This window comes from Toxoplasma gondii, chromosome X (genome assembly GCF_000006565.2).
Source record: "Toxoplasma gondii ME49 chromosome X, whole genome shotgun sequence".
NCBI lineage: Eukaryota > Apicomplexa > Conoidasida > Eucoccidiorida > Sarcocystidae > Toxoplasma > Toxoplasma gondii.
In genome coordinates this window covers 4,120,064-4,133,941 of record NC_031478.1, presented here as the reverse complement: position 1 = coordinate 4,133,941, position 13,878 = coordinate 4,120,064, and the positions used below count along the sequence as shown (strand labels likewise).

The window sequence follows — 13,878 nt, the reverse complement described above, 5'->3', positions numbered from 1 at the left end:
GAGCACACACCTGGCGACGCAGGTGGCGGGTCTTGCAGACCTGGCATAGCAGGGTAACGCGCGATGCAACCGCTTGGATGGACACCAGCCAAGCCTAAACTTATCACAATTTACGAAGTGCGATCCGAACACGGACTTATTTCCTCGTGCAGGCAGGTGTTGCCAGAGAGACTTTTCTTCTATTTTGTCGGTGATACACCAGAGTGGAACTGCGTTCTCTCGGCGGCTACACTTGTAGGTCCGAATCAGGTTGAGTTCTCGTCTCGTTTCGCAAGGGAGCGATGTTCCTACGAAACACAGAGATGCCTCTCTTTCGATCAGAGGCCAGTGAAAATGTAGTGTTGCCAAAGCACGGCAAACGTACCCAACAGCTGGAGCACGACTAGGCAGGCACCTTGTCTTTACGTCCAGAAGCGATCTGTGGACAGGTGCTCAGCTGTACAGAAACTCGGAATCCTTCACTCTCTATTCCTCATGGCCTGACGTTCGCTAAGCAAGGCGGTACCCCGCACCTTACGGGCATTCCCGCATTGCCAAGGCGCCAGCCTAAATGTGACACACCTGAGCAACGTTCGTCCGCATATGCATCAGTAGCTTTCGCTTTGGTTCCACGCAGCTCACACGTGCTTCCGTACAATTGCCATATGTAGGTGCAGCCAATGCGATGACTCTTTCCAATGCCAGTGGCCCTCCATTGCATGTCGCGGCCGCGAGGGTCGTTTTTTGATAGTTGATTTGCATGTCCTTCCTTGGCATGCGATCGCCCATGTGTAATCGGTGACGGTTAATCAAGAAAACTGTCGTTCGCAGTGAGTGGCGCCCAAGCCACTCACAGGCCAGCCCCGATACGATCGCTGGGTCCTTGGATGGATTATCTCGCGACATGCGCTCCTTACCGACTTTTTAAAAAGCCTGTTTTCAGGATTTACACTCTCATATGTTGTGGGTCGCACCCGCCTAGCATCTCTGCGGCGTTCGTTCGCTTGTTCTCATCCGTAGTTGTCCTCACTGGCCCGGGCTTCCATCGAGATACTGGATGAACTAACGGAACGCGCATGCCTGTCAGAGGGAAAACCTCTTTCTGGTTCACAAGTTTCAAGTACCCTGTTACTTTTCCACAACAGAAGTCCCTGAAGGCTACCGATGACTAGCTCCTTGTACTGGTCCAGCCTACAAGTTGCTCGGGAGGTACCTAGCATGATGCGCGCGCCTTCGACACGGTCGCTGGCGCCAATAACCCTGTTTTCGAGAGCAGCAGCCAACATTTCAGCCAACTGGTAGAATGTTCTGAATCATAGTGGGTGGGCGTGACTCTAAATGATGGCAGGGGCACTCCAATCATTACTACGGTCCCAGCGATGGAATTGTTCTGTCTTCTGTGTCCAATAAATGAATCATCACAGGCGGGGGTGTGACACCGCTTAGAGAACGATCAACGATAGTAGATCGCAGATAAATGTCCAGCCGTAATTGGTTGGCCGTTGCACGCAACGAGAAATCTTTAAAGACGGCAAGTTACACAGATCTGAAAAATGTGGTTGTGTACCGCGGGGAACTTATGTGGTGGCACTCTTCAAGGATGGCGGTAATTAACATAAACTGACGATTCAGAAGAAGGTTGAAGTTTGTGACGGTTATCGCTGCGCTTTTCCACCGCATTCTTCTGCGGTGAGATCCGATGGTGAGCGAATTTCACTATCGTTGAAAGCGGTGCCGACATCCCGCCCAGAGTTTGAAATGAATTGATCCTGAGGCGCTTTCGTGTCGGCATCCGTTTACACTCTTTTCCCCCTACTCTATGCAAGTTCAGCACAAAACATCTTTCTTGTGCATGCTTCTGTGTGCCCTGTGACCGACGAGAGGGACCCCACGGAGTAAAGATCACTGGACCTACGTAGCAAGCTCGAAATACTTGTCGAGCATATCCATGGCTCGAATAACGTCACCTTGCTGGATGTAAATGGCACCAAGACTAAGGCCGGCCGATGCTTGCGTTATCTGGTGTTGCTGGCCACAAATATGTGTCACACCAGAAGGAAGGAGCACAAGCATTTGATACCTACTTGCCCTTGCCATTTTGTTTGGCACTTATTCAGCTTTTTGGATCAAGAAGTGGCTTTCACTGGCTGTACGCCGCCTCAGTCCGATTCCAAGTATGATACTTCCCAAACAGTTACAGGCAATCGGTGAGAGCTACTCTTCAAGTTTCGCTCACCATTTTTGCTGATATTTCCAACAACTCTTCCAGCAACTTTACTGCTTCCTGCAAGCCTCGACACAAGCAAGCGCGGGTCGTTGAGGATTAACTTCTTATAAGCAGAAATGATTGCATCAAATGTGTCTCGTTCAAATCTGTTGCTGTCTACGACAGCTGGCACACTGTATCTCTTGGGGAACGTCTAGTACACTATGGTAGGGGCGCCGGGTGATGCGCACGATGGTTCTTCACGGATGGTTTGACGCACAGTATAAGAGACATGCTGCTGTGCTCCACTCAATATTGTAAACACGACTGAAAAGCCTGTTGCAGAGTGACTTTGCATTGTGCTGCCGTTTCTTATTGTTCGTGCAAAACGACAAAGAGGAACCTGCGTGGATCACCTGTGTTTCCCCTGAAGCCTCCAGCGCCTTTGCAAGAGCAGAACGGGTAATGTTGCCGCACTCGTCGTCTTGCGTGCCTCTGCCCATTACGCACGAAACGATGCTGCTGTGGCATACTTGTACGAAAGCGAAACTGAACTAACATCGGTTTTCTCACTAACGCTCTTCATTTGCCATTTGTTGCACAGAAATTTGCTGAGGTTGATCTATTCAAACCTAAAACGCAGCCCCAGGCTGTGATTGACTTGCATGGATATTATGCCGCACCATCGACTGATCAAATCTGATGCGCACCGGTAGATACGCGATGGTACTCTTTCAATGCTTCCACAAATGTCCGAAGGCAGTTGAGCCATGAAAAAGCCAAGGTTGGAACTGAGAGCATGGGGGGTTTTCTGTTGGCAGCTTGAGAACTGTCCCGCTTACGCACAAACGCGGCATCGGTGATGCTGAGTAATACTCACCTGCTGAGGTCGAGACACTTTCTGTGAATCCGTATTGCTTCTTCGTAGTCGCCTGGAACCATGACACAGTATCAGCTGAAATGGCTTGAACACAAAATGGATCTCGTCGGTTTAATGAGGTCACAGTACAGCCTCCGTCACAATCCGCAGTGGTGTTCGGCAACCGGATGGCGCTTCCGAATGTGTACTGGCCTAGGTTGACTCCTCTGAAATGCACCCCCGAAGGGCACGTCGACTCTGCGCTATCACGCGGTTACTGGTGCCCTGCTGGCGGACGGCCAAACCAGAGTAACGGAAACATTGTTTGCGAGAACAATTGTTCCATCTACTTTGGCTCTTGATAACGACAATGTGAGGTACTCGTCTGACCACTTGTCTTTTACCGATCAGCTCACCGAGCTTGCAGTGAACTTGACCTAGAGAATGGAGGGCCCGCCACTCAGCACTCTTGTTAGAACAGGCTTTTGCATAGCGTAGGGCCTCCCCATACAGTCGCCGGGCTTCCTCAAACTGACAATCCTGTAAGCGGTTCAGATATTCATCTGTGGCAAGACTGAAGAAGGCTTACGACAATTCATCGTCCGCGTACAAAGCTTTACAAATCATATGCGATATGAGTCACAGTCACCTCGTTGCAGACGTGGAGTGTTCCGTTGTCGCGATGATGGCAGGATCACGTTTTTCAGTCGTGTGGAGAAGCATCAGCAGCAGTGTTGCTATGCGTCGCGATACAAACAATGGAATTCGGCCCCGTGAAATTATGTACTTCCATTTTATCGCCAGCCAGCTTGTCATACACTGTAGCGAGAGAGTCTGCGGTCATCTGTTGATTCGAATTCATTTCACAACCAAGTTCCTCGCAGATTTTAAGAGAGCTCTCGTATGCACCGCATGCCTTCGTCCATTGATTCTGGCTGCCGTACACATCGCCTGTTGGAGAAACCATGGAAAAATTTCAGACGGGCTATGCAACGACTATCGAATGTTTCTTGGTTCTCCAAGAAGTGGCCATGTGTGGATATGACGTGCACGGTTGGAGAACGTTCCATGTGCACGGGGATGGAGGCAAATGCCATGCTTCAACTTTGTCACACGATGGAAGCATCATATGCTAAATTAGTTGCGTCTTGAGCGGTGTGCAGCTACCATTGCATACCCGGTAATTCACAGAAGAAAAAAGACGTGGAGAACTCATGTAACTTGACGTACTTCCGTCGGGCACAACGCTCCTCCATTTCTGTTGTTTCTTCTCTTGATGAGACAATGTGTCGACACCTTCACTTCCTCGACATATGACATAAAATTCGAGTCTGTGCCTAGCATCATCTTACCAGTTATACCAGAGACGAAACTCCGCATGCATGCTCGCCGCTGAACAGACGCCCTCTATATGACAAGAGTTCTACAAATTACTTGTGCTTGCGTGTTGATTTAGAAAAGTTAAAAGACATCGTTGCCTGGTTGACGAGTGGCCTAGAACAGAAAATGCGGTGTGCGTGTTGCCATGCAAATCGTGGGAGATGATATTTGCGGTTCGTACCCATTTCTCCAAGAACAGCCGCTACCTCAAGGTTGGCCTCCATTTCACGAGCTATGTCGATACATCGCCACTGATAGACCTGGGTCATCGTCACATTTCCTTTGGAATGGAGGAACCTAGAGAGCTCGTGGTACATCTTCAATGCCCGATGCCGCTCGCCGTCCCACAACAAGTTTTCGGCCTCAGTCATTGTCTGTATCATGCATTGTAGTTCTGATTCTGTCCATGGCGTGGGGTCGTCGATGCCTGCGTGACATGGACGACACCACCCTGAATTCGGAAAGGGGAACTGAAGGTTGCTGATGTCGTCCCATACATGTGGCCCACGACTACAAATGAATATAGTTATGCTTAACTCCACTGAATACTCGAGTTGGGGACCTTTAGAGGTCCAGCCTAGGCTGTTCTATGATTGAAGGATTATACCGGCTGTTTAAACTTAAGTCGACCGCCAGCGTAGTGCAACAACAATTCGTTGACTTAGAGATGTGAACCTCTCACGCCACTGAGCTCTCCTGCTGTTGCATCGTGGTCACATGGTTCCTTCACATACGAGCACATTACGTCGACTTAAATGTTTCGGAAAACTCCTCCTAGGGTAGCATCACCCTCTGGAAGCTGACGACACTACTGACTTTATGAGGTTCAACAAAAGCACTTGACTAGTTCACTTGTGTAGTCTCACAACTCAGAAAACTCCGATATTCAGTCCACACCTTACGCACTGAAATCACGCTGAACATACGGCCTCCCCTTTCGATTGTCAAATCCGAAACTTTTAAACCATTGACATCATCAAGCACCCTCTCTTCATAGCTGTGACAACATTTCAAGCTACACGAATATGTCGCTGTCGCAGCGTTCTCACACATACCTGGAAGGGAAATAGTGCCAGCAGCGCTCGCAGCGCGAGTGTCAAGTGTCACAACTTTTGCGCCTGCCGAGCCGTCGCCACTACAATCCAATGCTTCAGAGGAGGAGATATTTGTCAGCTCGAACAAATCGACAAATGATTGAACACAGCCTTCTACCAGTAGTTTGATACATGCATTCTGCTCATCCTGAAGACTACTCCGGCAATCTGTAGACGCAAACATAGCCTTAGAGAAAATGGCACGGACAACCGCTGACCCATGGAAAATTTCGAAGTCCCTCAGTTTTCCCACCTCGCTTTAGGCCGCGTGAAAAGTTAGAGGGGGCACTGCACCTGACCTCTGTCTGTTTGCCAACCCCAGTACATTTCGTCGTTGACAACTCCGTACTCGCTTTCTCTTTCATCGAAACAGTTTGCCATGCCCGCTTGGTGTGTGCGATAACAAAATGAACCGAGCAAGTGCCCATGTAGCACGCCCAACCACTTTACTTTTTTTCCTATCGCTCATCTAATCGCGTCGTTGCTGTCATCTATCACTGCCATCCTGCCATGTACCCATGGAATCATGTCATAGACAGACCTGCTGTTTTTGTGGACAGTTCCATTTCTCTTGGAAATATCGAGGCTTCGTTCTGCGGCTCTTCGTGTTTGCCTTCCGAAACCTGTGTTCCGGTGTCATTGTAGCAGGCTGGCTGTTGTGAAGATTTATGAACAGTATCCTCCGTCATGTGTAGACGGGCGGGAATATTTTTTGCGTTCATTCCTGCTGGAATAGTTACGTCATGGACTGGTATGTTCCTACAATTATGTAACGATGGTCTCGACTGACACTTTTCTGGTGGGTCCATTGTTGCCTAGAGTAAGAAAATAAATAAACGATCTACCGATGCTCCAGTGTAACCACCTGAGACGTCTTCAGGCTGTACAGAATTTGGTGTTTGCTCCCCCAAAAGTCGCGGCTTCGATCATGGGCCCCAGCCACTAGTGTGCTTTCGCGCGAAACAGCGGAAACCACTTTTCACAAACCCGTATGAGGTTCAGAACTGGCCCACGCAATGATGATTCGTCATTACCGAGATTGTGTACAGCGAACGTTTCGGGTGGGGCGCCCTCCATAAAAATGAAATTGTTATTAGGACAGTTACACGACGACGATCGTTCTGATTTTCATCAGGCAGCGATAACAACATCAAGAGACGAACGAACACAATAGGGGTGAGTATGGCTGCGGTAAACCCCTGCGGCAAAGCCTGTATGTCTCTACAGGAAGATAGTGCGTTGCTAATTTTTGAAATTTTACACCGAAGCAGAACATCACATCCAGCCGTAGGAAACACACACACATCGGAAGGTTCGGTCCTCAGCCTAGGCCAAGGCACATATGTTAGGGAATGCACATCCCTTCTGAAACGCATCAGAAATCAACAGGCGCCGAATGCACTGGAGATGACACTTTGTTTTTTCGAAACGAAGGACAAATATGTGGCTTATTGCTCTTTTCGTAATTCACCGCACCGCATGCGAGTGCCCCACGACGCTGTCTGGGTTAAAACGAGGAGAAAGGATAACAAACTGGCAAATATCCTGCAGTTGGTAGCTTTAGAGTAATAGATACTCTACTCGACAGTCATCTGACAAACCGCTCAATGCGTACTTTTGTGTTCCCGGTTTGTCTTCACCTGGTGAAGGTCGTCTGGAGTGGCCAACTGCCAAGAGCCCAGATTGTGAGGGACGCAATCAGACAAGTATTCCCCTGCGTAATATATGTGAGATCTAATGGAAAGAGCATGCATTTCGTCTGTACGATGACCGTGTGTGTCCAGCAGAAACTGACACTGTTTGTCCTTCTACTAACAGTAACCGAATAAATCCGTTTATTTTTTGTAGCATTCCGGGTGGGTCTTGTCGTCTCTACGGATGACGGCATTCTTTTTCGGGCTTTTTTGCTGATTGAGAGACTGTGCCCAGCAACTAGTGGATTGCAGTTTCATAGTTCCCTTTCAGTTTGACTTGATTAAAACAGGAGCGAGAAATCTTGTTCACCTCATAAAGAGAAAAAACTGTGAGATGCCACATTTGCTTCGGTATCACCTGAAGACATGTCGTGTAACTACGACCCGCCGGAGGCCAGCACTCCGGACAGCGACAGCCAGACAAACAGCACAGCATCCGGAGAGACCTCGCTGCAAATCGAAAGGAAAACAAATGTCAAAGTTTACCTAAGGATGAGACCAACAACTGATGTGACAGAGCTATTGGAATTTCGAGGAGGCCACGGCAACATTCTGGTCGCTCGTCTCCCTCGAAAAGGGAACGAGACGTCCCCGGGGATCGTTGACAACAGCAAGCAGGAGCACACGTTCTACTTCGACGGCATTTTCTCTATGGAAACACCCCAAGAAACCGTTTTTCAGACGGTCGCAGTTCCTGTCCTTGAAGGCCTTATGAATGGTAGCAGCTGAAGCCACCTAGTGACCCCCGCTGGAGGGAGTTGCCTGGTGGACGAAATGCTGGGGCATGAGAGTGCTTTGTTGGACTCGGAATACACTACACGCCACTATAAAAAAACAATATGGACGAGCAAAAAGCATACATGCTGAAGAATGTGTATCGAGTGGTGCACGGGTGCTGAGCTGCAGCCCCAGTTGATATTTTGTCTGCCTCTCCACTAACACTGCAGATGAGTTGCCTCGTGGTCGGTAGTATTTTCTGACGAGCATGCCTGATAGCATGTTCTGTCTGTGCGTCATAAGCCTTGGGAGGAGAATAGTGATGGGCGAAACTTTCTTCCCAAAAAGTTCTAGCGGCAACTGTTTGTTCGAACGTGTGCATGTGAGAGCCTCGATGAGAGAGAATGATGTAGTGCATAGAGATAACTGGAGAGCTGTGGCGGCCTCTGCACAAAAGAGACTATCCGTAACATCCACTGAAAGGTCCTGTGATCATACTTGATGTGTTGTGTCAGGAATCAACGGTACTATTTTTGCTTACGGCCAAACAGGCACTGGGAAAACGTTCACAATCACTGGCGGGGCGGAGAGCTACAACGATCGAGGAATAATTCCTCGTGCTTTGTCCTACATTTTTTCTCGGATGAAGCGGAACGGACTGGTACAATATAGTGTTGCCATTTCGTACTTGGAGGTCTACCAAGACAAGGGTTACGACCTGCTTACAAAAGCTCAGGTCGATGCCCGTCGCCTCGACGACTTGCAGAAGGCAAGCAGCTTTCGGCTGATTTGGGTTCACACTCACGCTATTTGTTTACGGAGGTGTAACGCTGTGCTCAAGTAAAATGCACCACAAATGTGGAAACTGGCAGGCTGGAACGACGACTCTTCACGTGAGACTTAATTTGCTACAGCACAGTGCGGAGTCCGCTTGTCGGAAACACGTTTCTAGTCAAATGAAATATGCCCCTCCAACAGTGTAACTGAATAATCAGGAGTACGGTTTTACTTTTTCAGGTTGCTGCGAGCGAAGATGAAGACGGAAATATCATTCTGCGCGGGTTGTCTGTCAACCCTGCCCCCACTGAGGAAGAAGCCCTCCATTTGCTATTTCTTGGAGACACTAATAGGATAGTAGCCGAGACGCCTCTTAACGATTCGTCCACTCGATCTCATTGCATCTTTATCATATGGATCGAGGCACGAGAGCCTGGTAAATTCACTGAAACGTTATCGTCTGTAATACTGAAGTAAAGGTCGGCAGTACAATATCTATCTATGGAAGCACTCCAAAATTCCAATGCGCCATCGCACTGTTCCTCCTAGTCTGTGCTGTGTTTCATTGCCGCCGAAAAAATCTGTTACAAGTCTGCAGGTGAAAGAGGCGCAAAAGCTCCCTTTCGACTATACTTGTCGGCACTAATTGCAGCTTTTGGTTTTTAGGTAGAAAAAGTTGGATGCAGCGACTTTGCTGTATACAGAACTGCTTGACCGTTTGACGGTGTTGTTGATAAGCTAACCATGTTCGCTTGTCAAACAAAACAGAGTCGACTGTGGCCCATATCGGCCGGTAGTAATGATGGTTTTGATGGCTCTCGATTTTCCAGGTTCTTCAGTCATAAGGAGGTCAAAGCTGCACTTGGTGGACCTGGCAGGGTCTGAGCGCGTCAAGCAGAGCGGCGTCCATCCTTGCGACACAGTTTTCAGAGAGGCCTGCAGCATCAACCTCGCTCTCCACTATCTCGAACAGGTAGCTGAATAGGAAGCTTGTACGCTTCTGAAACAGGTGCGAGAGGATAAACCGCTGACGATTAAAGAGACAGGGAAACGCGAAAGCACGTAGAAGGTTTCACGGCTTCAGTTAAGGCAACTTGATAACCAGGCACAAGCCAATGGTAGATTCGTTTTCCACTACGGCGCCAAGGTTTTTTTAACACAAAAGGTGGAGGTTGACGGGAATGGTAAGCGGTATGACTAACGACGGATTTGCGTAACGAAAGTTTTCTGTTCGATGACTCCGCTGTGCAGAAGAAACAATCCGGATTCAGCACAATTTATCGAGTGTATCAAAAAGCGAAAAGTAATGTGTCGGCTGTACTGGATTGTCGGTTTCTTTTCTAGGTCATCGTGGCTCTTCATGAAAGGGCACAGGGCCGTCGCGTGCACGTGCCATACAGAAATTCCATGATGACTTCTGTCTTAAGAGATTCCCTCGGCGGAAACTGCCAAACGGTCATGGTGGCAACTGTAACACCAGAGCAAGATTCAATACCAGAGACTGTGTCGACCTGTAGGTTCGCACAAGCCGTTGCTCGAGTAAGAGGTGGAAGCACGGCCAATGATGTTGCCATGCTCTTCAGTAGCTGTCTCATCAGGTTCCGTCTGAAGCGTGTATTCACGCTGTTGTTCAGGCGGGACCGTATATTCCTGTGTGCATCACAAAGACTCTGGCAGGTGATCTTCACTTACAGAATTTCGCCTATAGTATTTGGCACAGTGCCAACGTCAGTTGTCTGGAATTTGTACGGTGACTCTGACGCTGCACATGACATTTACCTTCATAGAGACGCACAAGAAAGCAGCAACTATGTTGACCACCGCTTCGAGCGCAAACGAAGTCGTTCTTTTCCAGAGACAACTGGTGTATCAGCCAGCGAACGGTTCGTATTCGAAGGAATCCGACCTGGTATCGAATGTCAGGCCTTTCCCCCAGAGACTACCACAGACTGAGCAGTGCCCGGTAACGTAGTTCTATTCGAAACCCTGTGCATGTGCATCCTGCGTGGCTACCATGCACCATCCCCGTTCACCTTCTGTGTCCTGCAGATAGAGAATCAGGCAAGTGTGAATGAAGACATCGATCCGAAACTGCTGATAAAACAGTTAACGCGGGAGAACGGTGAGCTGCGGGCGCATCTTCAAATCCTCAAATCTCAAGGAGGAAGCACACTCAACTTTGACAGACACCTCAGCGAGGAAGACCAGCGGAGATGCGAAGATTATGTCGATGCTTACATTGACGGTATGAAACATGAAACGGTAGGGAAACCAAAGACGTCGCAGACACCGGTACTAGTGCCAATGATACTTGTGACTATCGTTGAAAGGTGATCGACAGAGACACCATTAAAGTACTGAATCTCCGAAGGTTTCACTCCGTATACCAGTGTCTCCCGTTGTCGCAGAGGGCCGTTCTGGAGTTGCAACAACAGTGAAGCGCCAAGAGGCTCTCTACGCCGCATTTATCTAATCAGGAAATTTTCACGATGAATGCGACAGCCCTATCGTTGAGCCCAAAAGAGTAACAGCCCAACTATTTTTGCTAACCGGCCTGCGACAAACGCGGAACTTGTGCCTGTCGTGCACCTTATTGGCCGTGCACGCGGTCAACCCACCTCTGTCTGCCCGGCCAATTGAACATTCTTAGGTCCTCGACCGTGGTCCCCATCAACAGAAAGAAATTTATCATCGTGTGCATTTGCAGCCTATGAGGAAGATCCAGAGGCTCAACCGCTGCTTGGTCCAGACGTGTGCAAGATCCGCTTCGCCTTCAAAATATTCCGCGATCGGTGTGTCAAGCTGAAGAAGCAATTGCAGGAAGTATCATCCACTACTCAATCAGGCAGCTGTGGCGCAGGAACAAATGAGCGAATATCGCAAAGTAAGAACGTCATATTTTTCAGATGCACTTGATCACCGTTTCACAGCGTGGGTAACTGCCAGTTCACATCTTGCGCAAGGTGGTTTCTGATGGAACTGGCACGCCTCTCAAGGGCAATACTCATCATCAACTGAACACGTTTAAAAACGTCGAGTCAAGATAAAGCGCTAAAACTGGAGGCAAATGACGACACATAACGTTTCCTGACACAGTTTGAGTTTGCTTCTAATGAGCACTTCAGTCATGTAATTATTCAGCACGAAAACGGCTCTCAGCACCGTTGCTTGTCTGCATGACGATGGGAGACGTTGCTGCAGTGTTCCATAATTTCAAGAGGAGCTTCAGAAGTTTAACGTCCTACAGTACGCTAACGCCTTCTCGGCGTTCGTTTCGACCCGCGACCTGCCTGCAGGGCACGAGGAAGGTGCGGGGGACATCTACTATTTGGCACCCGGGTCGCAGGACGCTAACGGGAACTGCCAGCTGCGAAATGCTGTTGCCAAGCTCAGGCTGCATATACAACAGCGAGATGCAGAAATCGCTATCCTGATAGATATGTTGAACAGAAATGGAGTCCGTCCAGGGAAGGAAAGGGTTAACGATGCTGTCGCACATCCGCAATTGGCTGAGGGACTGCCGCCAGACTGCGGTGAGCGAACGAGCTTGTGTTCTTTACACAATTAAGATCATCCAGTTGGCGTGTTTGCGGAACAAACGATGTTTGCTGAACCTTTGCTTCGCCGACGCATGGGTGAAACCTCAATATCGAATGCCCTCGGCATAGGGCACAACAGTTACACTGTGGCATGCGGAGTCCACGTAGTTCTGCCGTCTCTGTAATCTAATCGATTCACCATGAAGGCGCTGGTGACAACGGTCTTCCAAGCATAATCGACATACTGGTTCAAGGCTCGAGCCATCGGCTTATCGTCTCATTGCTACTAGAGGAAAACGAAACTCGACGGAACCTACCGCCGGAAGTTTTCTCCCCGACGACCCGTGTATCCCCGTGACACTCATTCCCAGTTATCATGTCGTGCGGGGTTTTTCCCTGCATGTCAGGCTCGTGGGAGGTGTTTAAAGTCACCGGTAATCCGATGAAGGAGAATCTGTCGTCGTGTGACGGTGCGAAACCAAACAATACCTCATCTCGTGGTGGGGACTCGCACCAAGGTAGGTAGTACAACGCCAGCTGCGCTTTCAGGGCCACGGAACTCCGGATCCCGCCAGAGGAATATCCGTTTCCAATAAGGGTTCACGGAAATACAAAGGAACATGCTACCGGATGACCGCCGAATGAATCGATCTTTTGCAGTGCGAGTCGATAGCAGTTTTTTTCAACCATCCATAAATTTGTCCTTGTCGTGAGCCGTCCTTCGACGATCCAGAAGAGCACACATCTGATACTGAATCCGATCGTCGTATTACCTCGGGCGTGCATCTTACCACCATCGTGTAATGCCACGAAAGTATGCCAACAAATGGATCATCTTTCAACTGCCGAATTATCCCACAAAATGAGACTGTGGCGAGCGTTATCTCCGGGTCCTTGAGCAGATATACTTTCGTTGACCGATGATAAAGCCACTGCACTCCTGCTGGATAGAGGTCGCAGTTTCGAAGACTTCAGACGAAACGTCAGAAGGACCAGTATTATTGCAGATAACCGGGTCCACCTCCAGGAGCTATACGGCAAGGCGAAGTGTCTCGCGAAACAGGCAAACGAAGCACGCGGCCGTGTTATCGAGGAGAGGAACAAGTTATGCCAACTGCGCGTGTCACAAATGAACGGTTCAGAGCACTGGGTCACGGAACAGGTCAGGTAGCTCCAGCTTTAGAATGCTGAAGGTGGCGTGTTATGTGACCCCGCGTCCGTCGTTTGCCGTCGAGAGGGCGCTTTTCGATTTAATGTCAGATCGGCAGGATGCTTCGCGTAGAGCAAACATGGCGTCATTAGCAAAGTGGAGCTGTTAGTGTACTAAGCACAAGAGCGGTTAAAAGTTTTGTTAATGCGCCTCACGTGTAGTGCACAAGGGCAAACGCCTTTGAGACATTCACATTTCTATCAGTGCGGTATAGGGGCTGTTGATTTTCTCCCTTTCTATATGTGAAACAGTGCTGGTGTTTCTGATCTTGGCACTGTCACTGTGCATAGGAGGAAGAATCTATACAGGAACGAATTGCAGAACACAGGAATGAGTATACTCGGTGCACGGAAGAAATGGTGCATGTCAAAGGGCAAATACATCAGCTGTTACATGCCATTGAGTTTAACAAGCGACGCCTGC

At 49.0% G+C, this 13,878-nt stretch overlaps 1 protein-coding gene across 1 annotated transcript; it reads left to right on the top strand.

Moving 5' to 3' along the window:
* Window positions 1-7,243: 7,243 nt before the first annotated feature.
* On the top strand, window positions 7,244-13,416 carry TGME49_211910 (kinesin-related protein 3A, putative; the record flags this gene model as incomplete). Its single annotated transcript, XM_018779555.1, has 10 exons — window positions 7,244-7,930; window positions 8,445-8,698; window positions 8,947-9,142; window positions 9,537-9,679; window positions 10,051-10,245; window positions 10,756-10,938; window positions 11,422-11,590; window positions 12,003-12,239; window positions 12,653-12,763; window positions 13,148-13,416. The coding sequence occupies exons 1-10, from the start codon at window positions 7,579-7,581 to the stop codon at window positions 13,414-13,416; spliced, it is 2,109 nt and encodes a 702-aa protein (XP_018635872.1). The 5' UTR covers window positions 7,244-7,578.
* Window positions 13,417-13,878: the final 462 nt, after the last annotated feature.